The 21,315-nt window shown below is 36.5% G+C and overlaps 1 protein-coding gene across 1 annotated transcript in view; it reads right to left on the bottom strand.

The window, feature by feature from the left end:
- SLC10A7 (solute carrier family 10 member 7) overlaps window positions 1-21,315 on the bottom strand; it is a 153,586-nt gene that overhangs the window by 44,194 nt on the left and 88,077 nt on the right. The window contains exon 6 of the mRNA XM_014059348.2: window positions 3,394-3,429. Within this exon, the coding sequence (XP_013914823.1) occupies window positions 3,394-3,429 (36 nt within the window). The remainder of the gene's footprint in view (window positions 1-3,393; window positions 3,430-21,315) is intronic.

The following is a 21,315-nucleotide window of genomic DNA, read 5'->3' as shown; positions in this document are numbered from 1 at the left end:
GGATTCTCTTGCTTCTTTATATGTTCCATCTGAGCTGCGAAAGTAAACACCAAATGTTTTCCTTTCCATAGATGAGTTTTTGAAGACAAGGTTTCCATTTATAGACCTTCCAATTTCATAATATTCTTATTTGAATCAAATGATATTTAAGTAATTTAGAATAATATTTTTTTAATTGGCCTTTATTTTTATAAATAAGTCAAGTTGGCAAACATACCTAATACTCCTTCTTCTTCCTACTTTCTTCACAACAACAAACCTATGACATGAGTTAGCTGAACAGTGAATGCTTGGCCCAAAATCACTCACATACTTTTCATGTCTAAGGTGAAATTAGGACTCACAGCTCCTGGTTTCTTGCCTGTTTCCTTAACCACTAGATAAAGAAAGTGCTACTGGTTTGAAGAAGAGGTAACACTGTGCAAATATGTCCATTTTTCAAAATCAATGGCTTCTTTCTATGTTTTATCATATGTAAAGTTGTAAAACTAAAAACAATAGCTGGGAAGACTGCAGTGATTCTGGACATTTCAGAAATTTAGCACCACAGTCAATACTAGCAATGTTAAAAAATTGTTGCCTTTATTTCAAAGATTTGTATGGCAGACCATCTTAAAACACTTCTCTAGGCACCTCATAACAACAATAAAGCATCTAACCATAAAAACATAAAACTGTAAAAATGCATTTTTTCTCTCCACTCAAAAAAAAAATCACATGCTTTTTAGAAATGCAATGAACTCTTCATTCTAAGAATAGGGTACAATGCTATATTATTTGCCTTAACACCGTCCAAATTAAGTATATCAAGAAATGAAGCAGCAGCTTTAATTTACCAGGTTTGGGTTACATTACAAAGAATAGCAAACAACAACATGGTTCATAATAGCAGCTTTTTTGAGCTTTATGTTCTGATTACTTGATATTTTTTGTTCAAAGAGCACTAACACTGAAATGCTCCTCAACACAACAATTTTAATTGATTTTTTTTAAGTACTGCTATCTTGCATATTGTTTTATCTCTGTGCAGACATATTTTTGTCTATGTACATGTATGTGTACTTGAAGTTCCAGTATATTGTAGTGTAGCTACAAACCAAAAAGCTTGATGGAATTAAATAAGATTTCAAAAACTGTTCTCTTGGATTTGGAACACAACAGTATATAATTATTTATGTTGTTAAAAAAAAACCTATGCCACTGCACATAGGTATGACTGTCATTTAATTTCTCACTGGTGCCTCATATGTCCTGCCATTCTAGAACATTCAAAGAAAATTGACACAAGCATCAGTAACCATTAGACTATTTCTCCACCACATCAATATCCTGAAGCAATCCTTTCTCAAAGGCATGATAAAGAAACGTAATAGTGGCACGTTAACGGAAGGAAAGTGCATATTTTGCTATTGTTTGCTACTACAAAATAAAAATAAAAAAGGAAAAGCAGCAAGAGACATGCTATATAACTGATTATACTCTTATGTACTAAATATTTTAGATTTGATATGAAAATATTCTTTCTATATTTCTTGCAGTTTCAAAATGTTGGGGGCTCAGGCCCAGGTATTCTCTTGTGTCATTATAGTAAGGATTCTAATTTCTCATTAAAATGACCACACTCAGAAACCATTTTAAAAATGTTTTATGATTCTGTTTAACTAGAAACCATACAGTGTTTGGTGCTCTCCCCTTTCTTATTCAATACATACCCAATTATACATCTCTGGCCCTGGTGAATTAAGCAATTCCATGACTGTCTTATCCCAGTGCCTAGAGACTGTGGGTTTTTTTTGATGGGGAACTAGTTTTAGCTTAACCTGGCAGTATTACCTATAATTTTTAGGCATCATTATAAGCTTTTTAGTTTTAAAAAAACTAAATAGGAAATTAGCAAGTTACTCTGGCAGAGTTTAAACACTTCTTCCAGGAAAATTAAATATATTATTAAACATTCCTGTAAAATCTCTTTTTCAGATTTACAATTAACAACTTTCGAAGAACATAAGATGAAACTTTTAGTCTCACAGTCTCAGAACCAAACAGAACCAAACCAATCTTGCTTTGAAAGCTTATAATCCAACATTTTAGACAATAAGCCTGAATGGGGATGGATTCTTTCATTTAATTTACAAGATTGGGTTGACATGGATAAAGCCATTCTTCTCTTCAGAATTGATAGAGAAACTCAGATTCTCTTCTATTCTTATATTTGGAGCCAACATCCATTTGCACTTGCAAAGCTCCATATTGTCTTTCCCTCCCTTTCCTCTTTCCTTATGTTCAAGCAGTGACAACAGCAAAGGTAGAGATTATCACTCTTCACCAGTCTTACTCTTCCCAACCAGAAGTGTGGTTTTAGCCCAAAGCTAAGAGTTGACAGACAAGACTACTCATTGAGGGCATTTTCCCCAAGAGCTAACTTTTTTGTGTAGGAGTTGTTAGTTCTTAACTGGAATTTCATGCTACAGAACTGCAATAATTTTCTCGACCAGCTTTATGATCCAGGGATGAGCTCCAATGTGCCCGTGGCAACCACCATTTTATTAAGGAAAAAGAAGATTAGCAAGCTGAAATATTATGCCTTTTACATTATATTTATTTTCAAGAACACTACCCCAAAGGCATTTCTAAAAAACAAAAATGGTAGATAGCTATAGGATAATTGTTTTATTTGGAAGCATGCACAATCCCTTAGCAAAAATGCAGGTAAGTTAAAGCACGGGTGTCAAACTTGTGGTGTCACATTGCTATCACGTGACATATCACAACTTTTTCCCCCTTCATGGAGCTGGGGTGGGTGTGGCCTGTAACACATCTGGCCCACGGGCCACCAGTTTGACACCCCTGAGCTAAAGTGATTGAGATTGGGTGGATGGACAGGAAAGCTAGAAAGTATAGAAGGAAGCAAACACAACCATCTGCTTTCTGTAATCAGCAATGCCTATCACAGAAGTTCTTTTCTGAATTATGAATTTCTCCCTTCCCTTAATCACCATTCTATGAAAAAACCCATGGTATTCCCTTAGACTGTAAGGAGTCTATTAGCCAAAACTAAATTGATATGCTCCTATGCTATCTATAAATCAGTCATACAGACTATTCCCTCAGATGAGGTAGTCATGAGCAATGTGTGAGACATTTTTATTTTTGCTGGCTTAAAAACATGTTGTTAGTACACCTTACCTAGCAAACAGTGTAAGATGAAATACATATAAAGTCCATTGGCAATATTTTGGTGAAATTACAATGCATCTTTAGGAAGAAAGTGGAAAGTAAAATCCTTCCATCATTTAAAATAATCTGCAACAGCTCATTTACAGTACAGAACAGTACAGAGCAATAGTAACAGCAATACAATATCTCAAGTAGAATCAAAATTAAGATACTTACAAAAAGCAGTAGGAGCAAAGGAGTTATAACAATGCCCTGGAAGAAAACAAGAAACATATTTGGTTATAAATAGATGTTGTTCTTTGCCACATCAAATATCAATGCAGAAAACATCAGGAAGCCTCCTCCTAAGTAGCTAGATATTTACTTATGAACTCACTATAAGGATCATTTGAGATACAGCAGAGGTCCCCCCAATGTTAAACCCTACAAGAATGTTGGGACTACAACCCCAAGAATTTTTAACCAGTTATGACCTGTAATGTAGGATACTGTACTTCCAGTATTTTTGAAGACATTAATTTTGGACAAGTTATACCAGTTTTTACCAAATTTATATAGTGATTTCTTTAACATCTTTGTGAGCAAGGACATTTCAGACTCCTACACAGATAAAGAAATTGTGAATGATCTATATTAACTGCAAGTTAGTTATGTCTTCGAGATTAATTTTTCAACTTCTAACATAGACATATCTTTGCTTCTTAGATGCACTCCATAAATATGCAAGTTGTAGAACCTTCCATGCTTAATAAACAGGCCCTACCATAAAGGGGACAGGTGGTTTACTATCTTATTGTCTGAGCTATGGCCCTCTCCTGAGTAAAGTCTGCATCAACTGTGATGAATTAGGTGTCGTGTGATTTTGTAATGTAAACTGATATCCCCTAGGAAGTGAGCTGGTATCTCAGAACTCATTTCACTTGATTAGACTCTGTGTCTCCATGGTGGGAAGGCAAGTCTTTCATCTAATTTAGTCACACAGGACCACTTCAGCTCTCTGCATCCCTGAGGCAAAGGAAGGGAAAAGATTTGTTTTCTTCAGTGACAGCAAAGAGGTTTAAGGCTGATCACTGGGCATAAGACAAGATTTTAAGCCTCAAGATTTTAGGACTGGGAGATAACATGCCAAACATCATCTTTACATTAGCAAATGTCAATTCTCTCTTTGCCTACTCAGTACTTAATAATGAATTAACAAAAGCAGTTTGTTACTCAATAAATATTAATTCAGTACCATAAGCAGCTCTTCCCTTCAAGGCTATTTTCCCTAAACAGTTATCAAATATAGTTTTCTAAATATAAATATGTTAATGTGCTATCACTTTAAACTATAATTTAAAAATATTTTTTTATTTTATTTTAGAGAAATTCTAAAGTGATCCATAGCCTTTGATTTAAGTTTGAATTCCACCTCCGACATAACTCTTTCCTGGTTTACCTTGTTTGCTATTTTCAGTCCATCCTTTCATAAAGAGAACTTTTATACCTTTCCATTCAGAGGGTTCTTGTTAGAAATGTGAGATAAAATTTTACAAAAAAATATCTAGACATAATGGAGTTTTGAGGCAGGATGAACTATACACTTAAGCAAACAAAACCTCTGTATATATTTTTTACACAACTCCAAGACTCGATTGTAAATGAAAACAAAATGTCTTAAGTTGAGGATCTATAAAAACCTTAATTCCTCAAAAATGGAGACTGTGATTCCTTTGTATTTAAATTCTTATTTATGAATAGTTTAAAGTACAGTATTTTCCCCAATTTCTCAATAAAAAATGCAATTTCTAGTGTCCTGGCTGATTAATGGCGAGTAACTGACCAGCACTAGGTACTTATCATGGTGAATTTTGTATAATTTTAAAATGAGTAATTACAGCTATATAATGTACGTCTGAAATCATTAAACTCCCACATTCTTGCTTTTCAACACAACTTCTATATGTAAGCATCCTTATTTGTTTGAATACTACTTTTTTGGGGTCTTTCGCTTTCTCCAAGGATCTCAAAGCAATTGGGGGGGGGGAAGGTTTTCTTTCTTCCTCTTTTATCCTTACAGTCATTAAGGTATGATTATATAAAGTGATAATGAATTTAACGCCATTCCATTTCAATCTGCATTTCCGATCTCTAGATCATATTGATTCTTATTTTTAGTTTCCCTCATTGTAACATCTTACAATGAACGGGAAACTGTAATCACTCCCTTCCTCTGAAGGCAAAGTCTTTCTCAAAGAGTAGAATGGAACCCAAACTTGAGCTAACACACTTCCACTAGTGAATAGGGCTTCCTTTTCCATTGCCCAACTTCAAGCTCTTGTGGTCTACACCAGGGGTCTGCCACCTTGGGAACTTTAAGACTTGAAGTCCACAAGTCTTAAAGTTCCCAAGGTGGCAGACCCCTGGTCTACACAACAGTGTCCACTTTTTCACATTTAAAACAAAGAAAAATGAAATTTAACTGTAGTTAAAACTATAATTTAACAAGTGCATGGGATAAAATATGAAAATTTTGGAAAAATCATTTGTTGCACACATTTTGTTGAAAGTGTAAATAAATATATTCTAAAATATGTACTGTTTGAGTAAATACTATTTTATTTTTTCTTTGGAACCCATTTTTATTGTGTAGTATCATATGAAAAGACAGAGAGATGTAGGAGAGGCTAAATGAATGTGTATATTTTGTTGGGGGGGATGTCAGATAATACCAATAGAAAATAAAAATAGAGTAGAGTAGAGTAGAGTAGAGTAGAATAGAACAGAACAGCATGGAACTGAATAGAATAGAATCTGGAAGGGACTTAGGAGGTCCTCTAGTCCAGCCTCCTACTCAAGCAGGAGAACCTATACCATCTTAGGCAAGTGACTGCCCGCTCTCTTTTTAAAAACCTTCAGTGATGGAGTGCCCAGGATTTCTGGAATAAGGGTGATTAAAAAAATTCTCCATGTATACTCTATAGTCTTCTACATTTCCAGTTTAGTAAATTGAAATAGATTTCCCAGTAAATATAGAAATATCTATGTAGCTTCTGCAATAAAACCATACACTAGCAATGTTTTAAATAAAGGGATGATTTCATTTCCATCCCAGGGCACAAGAAAAATAAATAAATAAATCTGTTCTATAAAACTTCAACTTGACTGCTTTGGTGCAAATGCTGTCAAACATGCAGCACACAGAATTGCTGTGGCAGAGCATTTCTTTGCACAAATTGAACATCTGCCCTTGCAGAGGCAAGGTCATTGAACAGCAGAGCATTCTCAAAGTTGGGGTGGTATGTTAAGCTCTGTGATGCAGCCCATAATGGAGTGGAAGTTGTGAAGTGATTGCCTTTTACCATTCAAAAAAAAAAAAAACCCTTTCAAGAAATCCATTTACACCTCTGATGTGAAAGACTGACGGAATATATTTCAATGGTTTTAGTGGGAAAGAGGAAAAGGAAAAAAATTCAAGGCCTGACCCAAAATACTCATGCAAAGAATGGCTCTGCATAGCGGCAGTCACATTGGAACCTGCAAATGCACTTTTCTTTACAACGAGGATCATTTAACATGTCATATTTTAGAAAACCAGTTAGGCATTTCTAAAAGGAAAACTTGTATCAAGGGATAACTTTTTACTACATCTTCTCTAGAAGATCAAACCAATTTATCTAGGTTTCAAATATTAACTTAGACACAGGAAAGAAAGATAGTTAGTTTTGAAAATATAATACACTACTAATTTGCCAAACAAGTCAGTAGTGAAAACATAAATAAAGCCACAAGAGTTAGTTATTTAGCAATGAATCATTCCACCTTATTTTGTATTACTGCCTCCATGATAATGATGTCTAAAGCATGTAAGTGGTTAAACAGGGCACAAATGAAATGTGTCGTTGTTTTTTCTAATACACACACATGTAAACATAATAAAAACATTGCAAGTTATTTCAAAAAATTAAGAATTAAAAATCTACTGTTATACATGGAGATAAAGGATCAATATTATTTTCACTATTTACAGTGAATTGTAAACATTTCACATAGAGTGACACGTAGCCCACCAGAGTCACTATTATCAGTGAAATGGGCGGCACAAAATTGAATAAACAAATAATAATAGTGTGATCATCTATTGGATATAGTCTTTCACTTCTGGTGGTAAAGAATAAGATGGTTAGTAATGATCTTCCACATTTAATGTTTACTATTTATTTAGATGGTGTGTTAAACCTATTTAAAGTCTTTCACATGCTTTTGTTCACCCCCCCCCCCTCAAAAAAAAATCAGTGGGAAACTGTGATGCCAATAATTATGTTTTCCTCACTGAATTTTATTATTCTTAATCTGAGGAGTTCTGGGGAATTTGAAGGGGATTTGGGGATTTTGTGTACATTACCACTGCCAAATTTGTGTCCCTAGATATATTGTGGCTGTAATCATCAAATTCTGGAAATGATACTTAGAACAGTGTTTTTCAACCTTTTTTGTGCAAAGGCACACTTTTTTCATGAAAAAAATCACGAGGCACACCACCATTAGAAAATGTTAAAAAAATTTAACTCTGTGCCTATATTGACTATATATAAAGTAATTCTCTTGAATCCTCTGCGATTGTTGCTATGGGCACACGCATGGGACGTCAGTGATGTCCCTGCTTGCGCTACCTCCCGGCGGTCCCCGCGTTTTTAAAGTAAACGCGGGGCCGCAGGGACTTAATAGAGGCATCCCTGTGTCCCGAAAGCAACTTTCGGGACACAGACAATGTTCCCTCTAATTTTTTTTCAGTGTGAGCAGAAAAGTAGTGTTTGAGCGGCATATTTTCATGCCTGAGCACCTGAATTTTTTTCACAGATGTCACCTAAGACAACAACGAAATCAGTATTATTTGAAACTCAAAGTTATGTTTATTCAAGGTACCCGCTTAATTAAAAGTGTTATATAATATCAGTATCACTTAACAACGGTCCTGCTTAGCAACCAAAATGTTGGCTCAGAAACTCTGGCATTGAAGCATGCAAGTCTTAAAGCTGTCAAGTTACAAGACCTTTTCACCCCTAACCCTTTAGAAAAAAATATCCCAAGGGTCTTCAAACCTGACAGCTTTAAGCCTTGTGGACTTCAACTCCCAGAATTCCTCCTCCAGTCATGTTGGCTCAGGAACTCTGGCACTGAAGCATGCAAGTCTTAAAGCTGTCAAGTTACAAGACCTTTGCACACCCTTTAGGGAAAAAAACCCCAGGGGTCTTCAAACCTGACAGCTTTAAGCCTTGTGGACTTCAACTCCCAGAATTCCTCCTCCAGTCATGTTGCAGCAATGTCATCTGCGTGGATCTGCTCTATCTTCGGTTTTTTTCACAGGGGGCAGGGCTGCCGCTGAAGATGCCAACGAGCCCCTGCCGCCACTAGAATAGCTGCTGCCTCCTCCTCCTCCTCCTCCTCCTCCTCCTCCTCCTCCTCCTCCTCCTCCTCCTCCTCCTCCTCCAACAGCACCAACATATTTGCTACCCAGCGCTGCAGCCGAGGTGAAGCCTCCAAAGCTCCCGCAGGCGCCCCCGCCCATGGCAGCGGCGGCGGTGCCTCCCCCTCCGCTCGGAGCACCTCAGCTGGGCTCTGGGTTACCCCTGCCGCCGCCTCCACCTCTGCGGTTTTTCAGAAGCCATGAGGCCTTTTTCCCTGCTCCCCCCCTCCGCCGCCTTCCTACTAGCTCCCGCGGCCAAATGGCTCCTCAAAAGCACGGCGGAGGAGGAAGGGGGAGGGATAACACGAGGGCCAGCTCAGGTGCTCTGCGTGGACCCTCCACACACAACCGGTGTGGTCCACAAACGTTCCTGCTTACTAGCTCTAAAGGGCCCTCGCTGTTTCTCCAGGCAGCCCTCGCCCCTCTGTCCAGCCGAAGGTCGCTCCTGGCCAAGCAGGCTCCCCGCAGCTGCTCAGAGGCTCACTCTCCTCCTCGTAGCGCCGTGAAATCCTTGGATGGCTCCCAGCTCCTCTGCAATACAGCCAGTCCTTGACTTAGCCTCCAGGCAGAGCACCTGAGCTGGCCACGGTGTTATCCCTCCCCCTTCGTCCTCCGTCGTGCTTTTGAAGAGCCATTTGGCCGCGGGAGCTAGTAGGAAGGCGGTGGAGGGGGGGAGCAGGGAAAAAGGCCTCATGGCTTCTGAAAAACCGCGGAGGTGGAGGCGGCGGCAGGGGTAACCCAGAGCCCAGCTGAGGTGCTCCGAGCGGAGGGGGAGGCACCGCCGCCGCTGCCATGGGCGGGGGCGCCTGCGGGAGCTTTGGAGGCTTCACCTCGGCTGCAGCGTTGGCGGCAAATCCGGCAGTGCTGTTGGAGGAGGAGGAGGCAGCAGCAGCTATTCCCCTCAGCTTCGGGAGCCTGTGGCAGAAATCACTGCGTGCAGTTTGAAACGGCTGCGCGGTGTTTTCTTGCCACGTGCGCGGCCGCACAGCCGCGCACCTTAGAGGGAACAGTGGACACAGAGATGTCCCGAGGCAAAAACACCCGGCGGCTGTTTTTCCCACGGCACACCTTACACTATGTCACGACACACTAGTGTGCCGCGGCACAGTGGTTGAAAAACACTGACTTAGAAGATACCACATTGAGGAAGACAGGACGTATATGTCTGATGGCAATAGCAATAAGGCTTATGTACCGCTCCCCAGTCCTTTACATCCCTTTCTAAGCGGTTTACAGAGTCAGCATATTACCCCCAGCAATCTTGATTCTCCTTTTACCGGCCTCAAAAAGATGAAAGGCCCAGTCAAATTCAAATTGCCAAATTGCAGGCAGCCTGCAGTCAGCAGAAATAGCCTGCAGTGCTGCATTCTAACCACTGTGTCACCACGGCTCTGATATTGTATCTGTATAATGCCCAGCGACATTCATGATGAGATGAGCATCTATATGAATTTAAATAAATGCATACATACAAGTCAGAGGTGGTATTCAGCAGGTTCTGACCAGTTCTGAAGAACCAGTAGCGGAAATTTTGAGTAGTTCAGAGAACCGGTAAATGCCACCTCTGACTTGCCCCGTCCCCATCTATTCTCTGCCTCCCAAGTCCCAACTGATCTGGAGGAAATGGGGATTTTGCAGTAACTGTCCCCTGCCACGCCCACCAAGCCACACCATGCCCACAGAACTAGTAGTAAATTTTTTTGAATCCCACCACTGATACAAGTGCACATACATACATGTCTGCTTCACAAATTGCACTATTTGCCAGTTTCCTTCTGGGTATGATTCAAGATTTATAGGACATAAAACATGCTTACTTGAGGGACGATGTGTCTCCCATAAAATCTGCCTGGCCAATTTGATCTTGTAGGATTGGCATGCTCCAGATTCTTTCAATTAAACAATGCCGTCTCTCAGAGACCTGCAAAACTCCCTTTCTGTAGCCATTACCTGCCTTCTGGAAGGTTCCCCACAAGATCCAGATTTCCTCCATTCTACTATTGTTTAGAACAGCCCTAATGACCAGGGTCTTCACCCAGACTTTCACTGAGAGAGGGGGAAATCCCTGACCTCATTGTGCTTCACATTTCAAAAAAAGTTTTGTTTTATTGCAATTTTTGTTTTGTTGTTATCTGCTGCCTAGAGTCGTCAACAGCTGGTCCGCATGCAAGTTAGGTAATTTATTACTAATGCTTGTTGTTTAAGAAAAAAACTAAACTAGAAAATTCTCAAAACCTGTTTTTTTGAAAAATGAATTTTAACCAAACAAGCAAGTTTATATTATATATACAAACACACACGCACACACATTTCTATGTATAGATAGATGTATAGATATAATAGATGTATAGATATATAATAGATATAAAAACCAAATAATGGATATTGTTACAAATATTTCAGATTACAGAGGATCCTCAATTTAATGATGGCAGTTTGGACTGGAATTATCATTGCTAAGGATGGGTTAATAAAACATGATGTCACATGACCATGATGCTTAGCAATGCTAATCCTGACATTTCCAGTTCCATTATTAAGCAAGGACATCATTGTGGATCTCTTGATAGTTTCCCCATTGACTTTCCTTGTTGGTAGCCAGAAAGTCCGCATGACTGTGGACACTGCAATAATCCGAACTCTGAGGATCCATTGAAGTACCACTTGTTCAGTTGAAAGTTCAAATGATTGTAATGGGAACCATAGGAGTGCTACCCAATCAACTTACTGTCTTGAAATCTCGTGTTCAATTTAAAGCAATGTGATCCTGCTGATAGCAGGAAAGAATCAGACAAAGGATAGATTACCTACAAAAAATATGTGTCTTTTTTCTTTCCCTCTTTCCCCAACACTGACTGGAGAGAATGTAGAGGAAGAGATTTCAAGAGAGTACTGGCCTACTAGCACAATCAAATTGCTTTCATAGTGTAGAAGAGCAAACAGCGTACTCTCTTACAATCCCTTACTACACAATATATCTGCTCTGCAAAAAGAGAAAAAATACAAGACAACATGTATTAATTATAATGGGAATCAGGTGACTTAGGACAATGGGTTAATTACTTAATTACTCTGGGTACATCCCTCTTCCACTGGCATTCACTTTAATATCACCAAGATAATCTTCCACCCCATATAGCCCTATCTCCGTTCATTGTTTACTTTATTGTGATTTTGCCTCACAGGTTCTATTTGCCCAGAGGGGCTAAATCTATCCTTTTTACTGGTGCAAACTGAGAATTTAACCTGGCTTTGGAGGTTATTGTCTTCTTCATTGCTTATTTATGCTGTATCCCTGATGTGGAAAACATTGCTACAAACTGTTAAGTAATTGGAAGCTGTAAAATCAGTATACTTGTTCTTCATATTCCCAAGTCAAGATGTAACACTCTATACTTATGCTCTGCACATACACGTTTTTCCTTCTCAGCAGGTTGATGGGGAGAAATGGAGAGTATCTTTCATTGTGTTCCATCAATCCCCCAAGAAATCTAGAAGGCATCACCACACCACTACCACCTAGTGTAAGATTCTCTTTAGTTTCCCTATCTTAAAGACATCTTTCTTCTTGTAGATCCAGTTACAATAACAATGAGCTGAGTTTACACCGAGTATTTGTGCCAGGGAGGGCTAAGGTAAGCAAGCCAGCAAGGCTTCTGAATACAGTAGCATTATTCTTCCAATATGGTCCAAACTATTTGCTGTTAATATTTTCAATATGATACCGCTACATGGTATCTTCTTAAATAAGATCTGTAAATAATATTTTGCTGGTGTGTTTCATACTTTCAGTGATGCACTATGATTTAAAATAATTATACTTAACTTAAAAAAAATATTTATTATCTACAAGCATTTCTGAAAATTAAATTGTTAGAGATAGACAATTTCCAGAATGGAAGTAGTTATACTATTGATAGAGAGTTGCTGATTCAAGGGTATCTCTTAAGCTGTTATTTTATTTCTCAGTATTTTGGTTCTGTCACTTGACCTACACAAATCTCTTACAAGTATTTATTAAATTCAAGTCCTGTTGTGTGTTCAGCAGGACCCATTTTTATCTAATGGTATGTTTAAGTATTGCGCTCATTGCAAATCTATGCTATCAACAACATAATTGAGGGTGGGCTTTGTGTATGTATTAATTATATACAGGGATGTACAATATTAAAAGGTTTTATACAACTGGAGGATATGTTAGAGTCAGATTTGGCACTATTCAGTTGTAGTCCTGGTAACACAGGAATAATGACTTCATTATTTTACAACCAAATAAATATGTGTAAGGGCCACTTCAACACAGGCATTCTTTTATAAATGCCAAAACCTTACAATCACATATCCTGTAGACAAATACACATCACAATATTTGAATTGGAGCCATTTGGGAGATTTGTGGATAATAGAACGGGAGGCTTAAAAAAACAGAGGGGGGGGGGAGAGCACAGAAAACTACTTTTTGTATGCCAAGAAAACTTAACGAAAAAGTTTGTGTAATTTTCCTGGAATCAAGTTCAAATCAAAGGCTTTACTTTTTTCAGTAAAAACGACTAAGAAGTGAAAAACTTTATCTGCCAGCAGATGGCATATTCAACACACTTGATAATATTTTTCTAAGCTAGTACTGCAACCCTAGAAATGAGAAACACTGAAATTTAACTATGTAAATTTTTATGGAACGATTACCAGCTCTGACAGTGTTATTTAACTTTTTCCATTGCAGTTAGGAATTAATTTTCAAAAACGTCTCCTATGCCTGGAGTTATATAAGTGCTCCAATTGCATTTAGCTAAGTGTTGCTTTCCACCCAGCTATAGGCATCTTAGCTATTTAACAGTCTCCAAAGAGGATGTTTGATCAGATTTAACCCCACCCCCATGACCACTGCTGCACTGAGGGGGGAGATTATTGCAACATTCAATCTGAGTGGACATTGTTTCCCTGGTGGAAGAGTAATGGAAATGCTGGATCATGTTGAATTGTACTGCTCACTTTATGCTGACGCTCAGCAGGAGTTGCCTCCATTTTTAATCAAGCTCCCTGGTCATTTTAAGTATATTTACCTCCAGCTGTTACTATCAGAACAATCTGACTATATTTCGCTGAATATTGCTAATGATTGCTCCACCATCCGTATGATATGTCTATGCTGCAATCTTTAAGTTCTTAGATAGATCTTATATGGTCCCATCTATTTTACCTGTAGCTGTTTATCTATTGATTGTCTATATTTATGCTTTAAGTGTATATGCATTTTACTGATTTCTATTAACCTGTTTATATTCAAGAATTTGCATTTATATTTATTTAGTTATGCTGATCAAGGATCATAATAAAACATTCATTTATTCTGGCATCGCTTCTAGGGAGTTATACATTTGTAAAAACTGTATTTTCAGCTTACAGAACAATCATCAAAATATAGGTATGAAGTTTAAGTTGATACACTATTACAATACTAATTTAAATGTATTCTATCTTTCAAGTAGAAGTATCTTTTGTGTCTCTTTTCATTTATGTTCTTTTGTCATAAACACAGCCATTTTAGAATTAAGCAGCATTAATAATCATTCTACTTATTTCCTTTGTATAATTTTTATGAGCAATCCCCAAAATTTTATATAACTTTTTGGTTTCAGTTGACTCAAATATCATAAAGTTCTAATTAATGGAGATTAGATTTTTTTTTAGAAACAGTTAAGTGGTAGATCCTTGATAAATAAAACAGATCATACAGCGTGTGTGTGTGTGTGTGTGTGTGTGTGTGTGTGTGTGTGTGTGTGTGTAAGGGACAAAATGGCTCAGTGGCTAAGACGTTGAGCTTGTCGATCTGAAAGGTCGGCAGTTTGGTGGTTTGAATCCCTAGCGCCGCATAACGGAGTGAGCTCCTGTTACTTGTTCCAGTTTCTGCCAACCTAGCAATTCGAAAGCACATAAAAATGCAAGTAGAAAAATAGGAACCATCTTTGGTGGGAGGGTAACAGTGCTCCATGCGCCTTCGGCATTTAGTCATGCTGTCCACATGACCATGGAGACGTCTTTGGACAGTGCTGGCTCTTGGGCTTTGAAACTGAAATGAATACTGCCCCCTAGAGTCGGGAACAACTAGCACATATGTTCAAGGGGAACCTTTACCTGTGAGTGTGTGTGTGTGTGTTTGTGTGTGTGTGCGTGTGTGTAAATTATCTCTCTCCATGCCAAAAATATAGATGCTCTCAGCTCCATATACATTTTAGGCAGGATGTTTTTTAAATCTTCTAGGCCAGTTAATAACCATGGAATTCACAAACAATTTCCCCATCCAAGCAGATTATTTATGCTTAGCTTCTAAATTTAGCCAAGGCTGACTATATGCTGCCACCTACTGAAGCATCTAGATTATCATAATGTTCCAAGAAACTATTTGGATTTTTTTTAATGCAGATTTTTTTCTTAAAACAGCATTATCTCAAAATTCATGTCATGGAGGGTTAGTTTTACCTTCCCAAATTTCTATGTGCATTTAGTTCAGGCTTGTTCTTTCAGTCTTGGCCAACATAACTGTGTGCTACCAAAGGCTGGACATCTAATTTTAATACTTTTATATTCAGGTTAGTATGTTAAGCTTTGAATGTATATACACAATTGATACCAGGTTATGAAACTAGAATAAAGAATGAGGGTTGTTCTTCCAGACACATAGCATTTATTCTCCATCAATACTAGGTTCTCTATTCACATAAAAATGTTTTGTCTTTGTACTGATAGGTAAAACCTTTGACTAACAACTCAAGCAACATTTTTTTCTTTCTATTTCTTTTTAAAAAGGTATGTCAGTAATTATTTTCCAGGCAAGTTTACTTGATAAGATAGACATGTAAGATTAAATCAATCCCTATATAGTATGTACTTTCTGTTTTTAAATTTTCTTTTTGCTAGTGTTTAAAACAATCCTTTTAATCCAAATAAATAGAAATAATTATATAACCCTTTAAAATATAAGTTCAACACTTTGTCTGAAATGGTACAGTGTTTTCTGCTTGAGCGGGGATTGGACTAGAAGACCTCCAAGATCCCTTCCATTATTCTATTATATTCTATCTTATCCCCAATTTGGATAAATTTTGTTCCTTCAATATTAGTTCTTCTCTTGCTTGAGAATATTTAGAATAATTTGAAGGAAGGTAAGCAGATCAGGCATGGAGTGTCAATCATATGAGATAATAGTTGTTTGCATACATTCACAGCAGCTATACAGACATTTACTACATTATGGGTGATAAAACTTTTATTATAAGAAGAAATTAGTATGAAATTCCTTAGAATATCTTGGGGCATGTAGCTAGATTTATACTAAGGATGTACAATAGCATTTCTAAGAAAGCAGCTACTAGTATACAATATTACACTACTGAAAGCAAAATTATATTAACTTAGTTTGTGGCTTTTATGTTAGCTCTTTCTCTACTTCTAGAAAATAATGACTTTTATAACAGAAAAAATAAACTGATATATCAGTTTTGCTAACTGATACCTGGCAGAAACACATAGGATTTGATTGGTATTTGTGTTAATACCGCTGTTTTTCTTGTAATAGTCAGATTATCACTAATTAACTTTTGAGGTTACAAAAATATAAAAATAAAATTATCTTCTACACTAGATGGTGCTATATTACTTTCAAGAAAATAATCTCAAGCTAAGAAGAAATTGTATAATGTTGATTTCATATTTGAACATTTACATTGCGATGTTAACCCATTATAAATGGTGACAAAGGCAATACAATAAATAAAAACAATGTACTATAAAAAGATAATTAATGTTGGCAGAAATTTCTTTTGTAGAAAGTGAAATATATGCCATTTCCAATATGACTTCTCATCATTATTTCCAAACCGTAGCGTACAGCCTTTCTAAGCAAACAGTTATTATTGACAATCATTTGTTCTTTCTAATTTATAGCTAAGAAAAAAAATCTTTTAGTATCTGCCTAATAAAATGAAGGTTACTCTAAGGTTCCAATAGTATATTTTTAGAAACTAAACATATGCAAATTTTTCACATTTCAAGGTATCTGTCATTGCCAAGCCAATTTTTTTTATTTTGCCACCATTAATACATTTATTTACAATTAGAACAATGTAGCCTAAGTAGAATTGATTCTCATTAATACAAGGCAGTTATACAGTTAAAGTTATGCTAGTGGTGGGGCTGTGATAGGACTCAGAAGAGGCAGAAGGATATCAAATATACAACCACCAAAAGGATATTGACAGAACATCACAAATCAGTCTGTGCAGCTCTTCTAGCTATCCAGATGTGCAGAGGAAAATATGCCAAATAAGGATAGGGGCATTAACCACCTTAATTTCAGTCACACTGTGCTTGAAAACACTTTAGTGCATTTATACCCTCTCTTCTTTCTAGGAACTGATGGCAAAAATAGGCATGATTGCATACCCTGAAGATCAGCAATGTTGACACAGAAACCAGCCAAAATTAGGTGATGAGCATCAGTCTTTCACCGGGGCTTGAATTCTCCTACCTCCCCATTTCAGCCTAACATACCAAACTCAATATGATACTGGTACTGCATTTATCATATTTTCAATAAAGAACAGCTGCCAAAATGCCTAATATCTCTCTCCCCTTCCCAATGAGCATCTGAAGCAGCAAATTTTCTATCTTTTTTATTATTGTGGATGGGGGTACATTAATGTCCATCATTTCTTTTTTTCTTTGATATCTTTCCCTCTATTACAGGATGAGGGTGTGGTAAACATTTTGCTCATGGAGAATTCATGCCAGATGCTTCTGTGCATGAATTTTACTCTTTCAAAAGACAATGCCACAAAAGTCTCTTAGCTATCCCTAGGCTGTTCCGGCTTTTAATATTATCTCCCCCATTAGTACTACTATGGTTTACATGGTCTGGTTCCTTCTCTGTACAAACTGCAACTTACTATCATTTGTCAGGGTGGCTCTTAGTTGATGAATTTATCACCCTGTTTTCAGGAATATGGAAGGTACTTCTATTTCCATTATTTTCTACTTGTGCGTCTTGCATGAGCTGAGCTAAGCAAATACTGAATACGTCAGCAATTCCATTAATCAATGATCTTCAGTCCTGGAACAATTCAAATAGTCTACTGATCAGTAAAGTACTTCCTTAACTGTTATGTTAAAATAAAAAGACTTAAGTTTAGCTGTACTGCTCCCATTCATAAATGAACTGCAGTTAACATATAGTCACGGTCACAAAAATGTATATCCAAAAGATTAAATGCATTTATACCCTATCTAAAATTAAGTTCTGTTTCAATCAATTTTTCTATTCCCCCAAATAAAGGATAAACCAGATTAGTTGATTAATTCATCAGTATTTCTGTTTTTTTGTTAGTCTCTTAAGAAGCAAAACTACCAAAGAATATGTATTTCGGCATCCTCTAGTCTAGAGCCTAGACACAAGTGTACTAAACCAAAGTCACATCATCTAATAATTGAATGTGAATATTTAGTCATGGAAAGAGAAGACCAAGAAAAAAAGGTCTCTTGAAACATCTGAAAGGAAGTTACACCAAAGAAGTTCCAGACTTAATCTCTCTTATTCCAGTGGGCAAGCCTCAAAAGTAAAGGATTTAAGTTACAGAAGAGAAAATTCTGCTTGAACATAACAACAAATTCTTAACAATCAAAGTAGTTCATCAATTGATGGTAGACTCTTCTTTGCTGAATGTATTCATAGATTGGACTATAATGTTTGGGATGCTTTAACCTGGGTTTCTGTTGTGAGCGCTGAAATTAATGGCCTAAAAAAAGTCTCTTTCAACTGCAATATCACCCAATCAGTGAAGATATCCATATGAGAAACAGCATAATAAACACACTAAGTTCAACTGGAAAAAAGAGCTTCAGAGTATTGTTACACTGAGCTTATCTGCTGCTAAAAGCATATACAAAATTGAGCTATTTTGACTTCTGGTGATAAATGTTACCTTTTCTAGCACAGAGAAAAATATAACACAGTTAAAAGCCTATTGGCTTCTAAAAGCAAGCATTACATCTGAGTCTTATGTGTGATTTACTAAGAAATCAACACTATTTATCATTAACATGTGAGTAATCAGTTTTCTCTTACATTTCACTACAAATAGTAAAACTGATTTATTCATTTTTTAAAAGCAAAGTTAAACACTGTTTCCCCCATTGATATCAGTTAAGAACTGTTCAAGCACTCCAGCCACAAATAATGCAGGGCAGCAGCACAGGGTGATTTGAAACCTTCTTTTTGGAATTAAGTGACTCTGATTTCAAAAAAGGGAAAACAAACCTCACACTATGGTAATCTATATTTGTGTTGCTTGGGCTCTTTCCCTGGCTGTCTGGCCCCACATCATCAATTATGAATAGCTCTGTACAGCTGTAGCAGTACCAAGTGTCATGGGCTTGTCAGGGATTTTTGAAAAAAATAACAAAAAACACAGCTTGCCATTTGATTGTGTCTTCTTAGGTTTTTTTTTATTTTTAAATAATCCGGACATTAAAAAAAAAACCTTAGCAGCAATAGATTATTTTTTTAAAATGTATAAGGTTCTAAAGATTTTAATAGTTCTTTTAATAGAAGACATGAGAAAAACAAAAATGAACATCTTAAAATATCGTGACTCTGCAAAAAAATACACAGTTATCTTTTGCATTCTGATATTTTTTAATTTTTTAAAAAAAAATTTGGTTGAAGGGAATCAGATGTAAACATAACCAGACCTTTCTGAGGAAAGAAAGGAAATATTTCCATACATTATATATAATTTATAGAGAGACATAAAACATCATGAGAAGAGGAAGATGAAACCCAGTCTGAAATCAGGTGGTGCTAAAGTCCACTTATATAAATAAATATCCAAAAAGCTACTTTTAAATAGTCTTTTAAATAAAATGTTTATTTTAAAAACTGCTTAACAAATGCTAAATAATTAAACTACAAAAATATTAAGACATCATCAAGATTCTGCCAATATGCAACACTTCAATAATTGCATCTTTTCCCCAATTTCCTACTCATTATTCTAAATACATTTCCACAGCTATCACAACTGTAACGTTACAAGAAATATAATCTCATGTTTTATACACAGAATGCACCAGCTGGTACCTTACAAATTTATATCCTGTATCTCTTGAGAATACACAGATTTGCGGAAACTACATTTCCACAGCACTCACTCACTTCAAATTTATTGAAATCTGGTATAAACTAAAACTTTAGTTGCTTTTTTTTCTTCAGATAAACTTCCAAGAGATGTTTCACACTACATTTGCATAGTATTACAGAACTACTTTAGAATATACTATTTTTGAGTGAGAATTTGTATGAGAAATTTTCAAAAAGCCTGTTATTTCAGCATTTATAAATTACACTTGAAAAACTGAATGTAATTCAGTACTTTGGGCAATTATATTTGCTATGATTTTTCACTGATGGCATTGAGTAAATGTGTGAACAGAGACATATTGTAGATAAAACATATTTTAAAAGATTCGTTGTAGATGTTTCCATGATGAGTTCAGGAGAATGAAGACAATTAAATACATGTATTCCTATCAGAAACTCTTATAAAAAGAAACATTACCACTTTTAGTGGTTAATAGGAATTCAACCTGAGAAGTCACCAAAGGAACATAGTTTAGAAATCCTAATTCACTGGCAAACCTGGGAATAAAAAACCAGGAAGAAAAACTGATTTATTGTTTAACATTAATGAGAGCAGTGCCCAATAAAACAAAATAGTCATTCATGCATTCTTATCTCCCAGGAAAGGCTCTGTATGGAAGGGGCTCTGTATGGAAGGGGCTCTGTATGGAAGGAGACCATAATAGAAAGAAAAGCTTGCAGCACAAGTAGGTTTCTACATATGTTACTGCCTACAAATGACCTAGGTCCATGAAGCTCTTCCCAATATGTTACTTACATATATGTTTGATTACAACCAACATCATTTTCAGACAGCATGAAGTATATCCATAATGGGAGCCTAACACAATGGTACCAAGTAGAATGGTAGGAGACACCAGATAGGAGAATAAAACGAGCTTATTTTAACTTAGAAATTGGGTGTCTGAAATTTATTTCACATTTTCTTTCTTTTAAGGGCAAATTATTTTTACAATCTCATATTCATTTACCATTCCCCCAATACAAGAAATTTAATATTTATGAGAAATTGAAGATTGTCCATAAACTATTCCAAGTGACTATCTGTAAATCAATACACTTCCTTTTAATTTATTGCTGAAAAATTGGTGCTGGTATATTTCATAATGTTTCTCTGAGAAAGCAGAAGCTACATCACTTCTAATCATTATCTAAGACCTAAAATTCACTGCTGTGACAGCATTTACGTTGATCTCTGTATCTTGTATAAAACTTATATTTGGAGTCTAAGGATTCTTTTTATGCTATATTAAATTAGGCAGTATGCAAGTAAGGACTTCTGTTTATTTTTTACTTTAAATATGTAAAGTTGTTGGCTGAATTGGAACCACCTGAACACAGAAAGATAATGTTTAAAATTTCACTCTAGTCATTTTTGAGATTCATCTGTCTGTCAAAATGAATTCCCCTTCCCCTGTCTTCTGTACCACAACAAGGATTTCAGCAGGAATTTCAGAAAAAGTTTAAATCTCTTTCCAATGTGCAGTGGCACAGATCA

This window comes from Thamnophis sirtalis, unplaced genomic scaffold (assembly GCF_051295495.1).
Source record: "Thamnophis sirtalis isolate CommonGarterSnake01/CBP01778 unplaced genomic scaffold, rThaSir2_p1.2 scaffold_10, whole genome shotgun sequence".
NCBI lineage: Eukaryota > Metazoa > Chordata > Lepidosauria > Squamata > Natricidae > Thamnophis > Thamnophis sirtalis.
The sequence above is the reverse complement of the archived record's forward strand: the minus strand, read 5'-3'. Positions and strand labels throughout refer to the sequence as shown.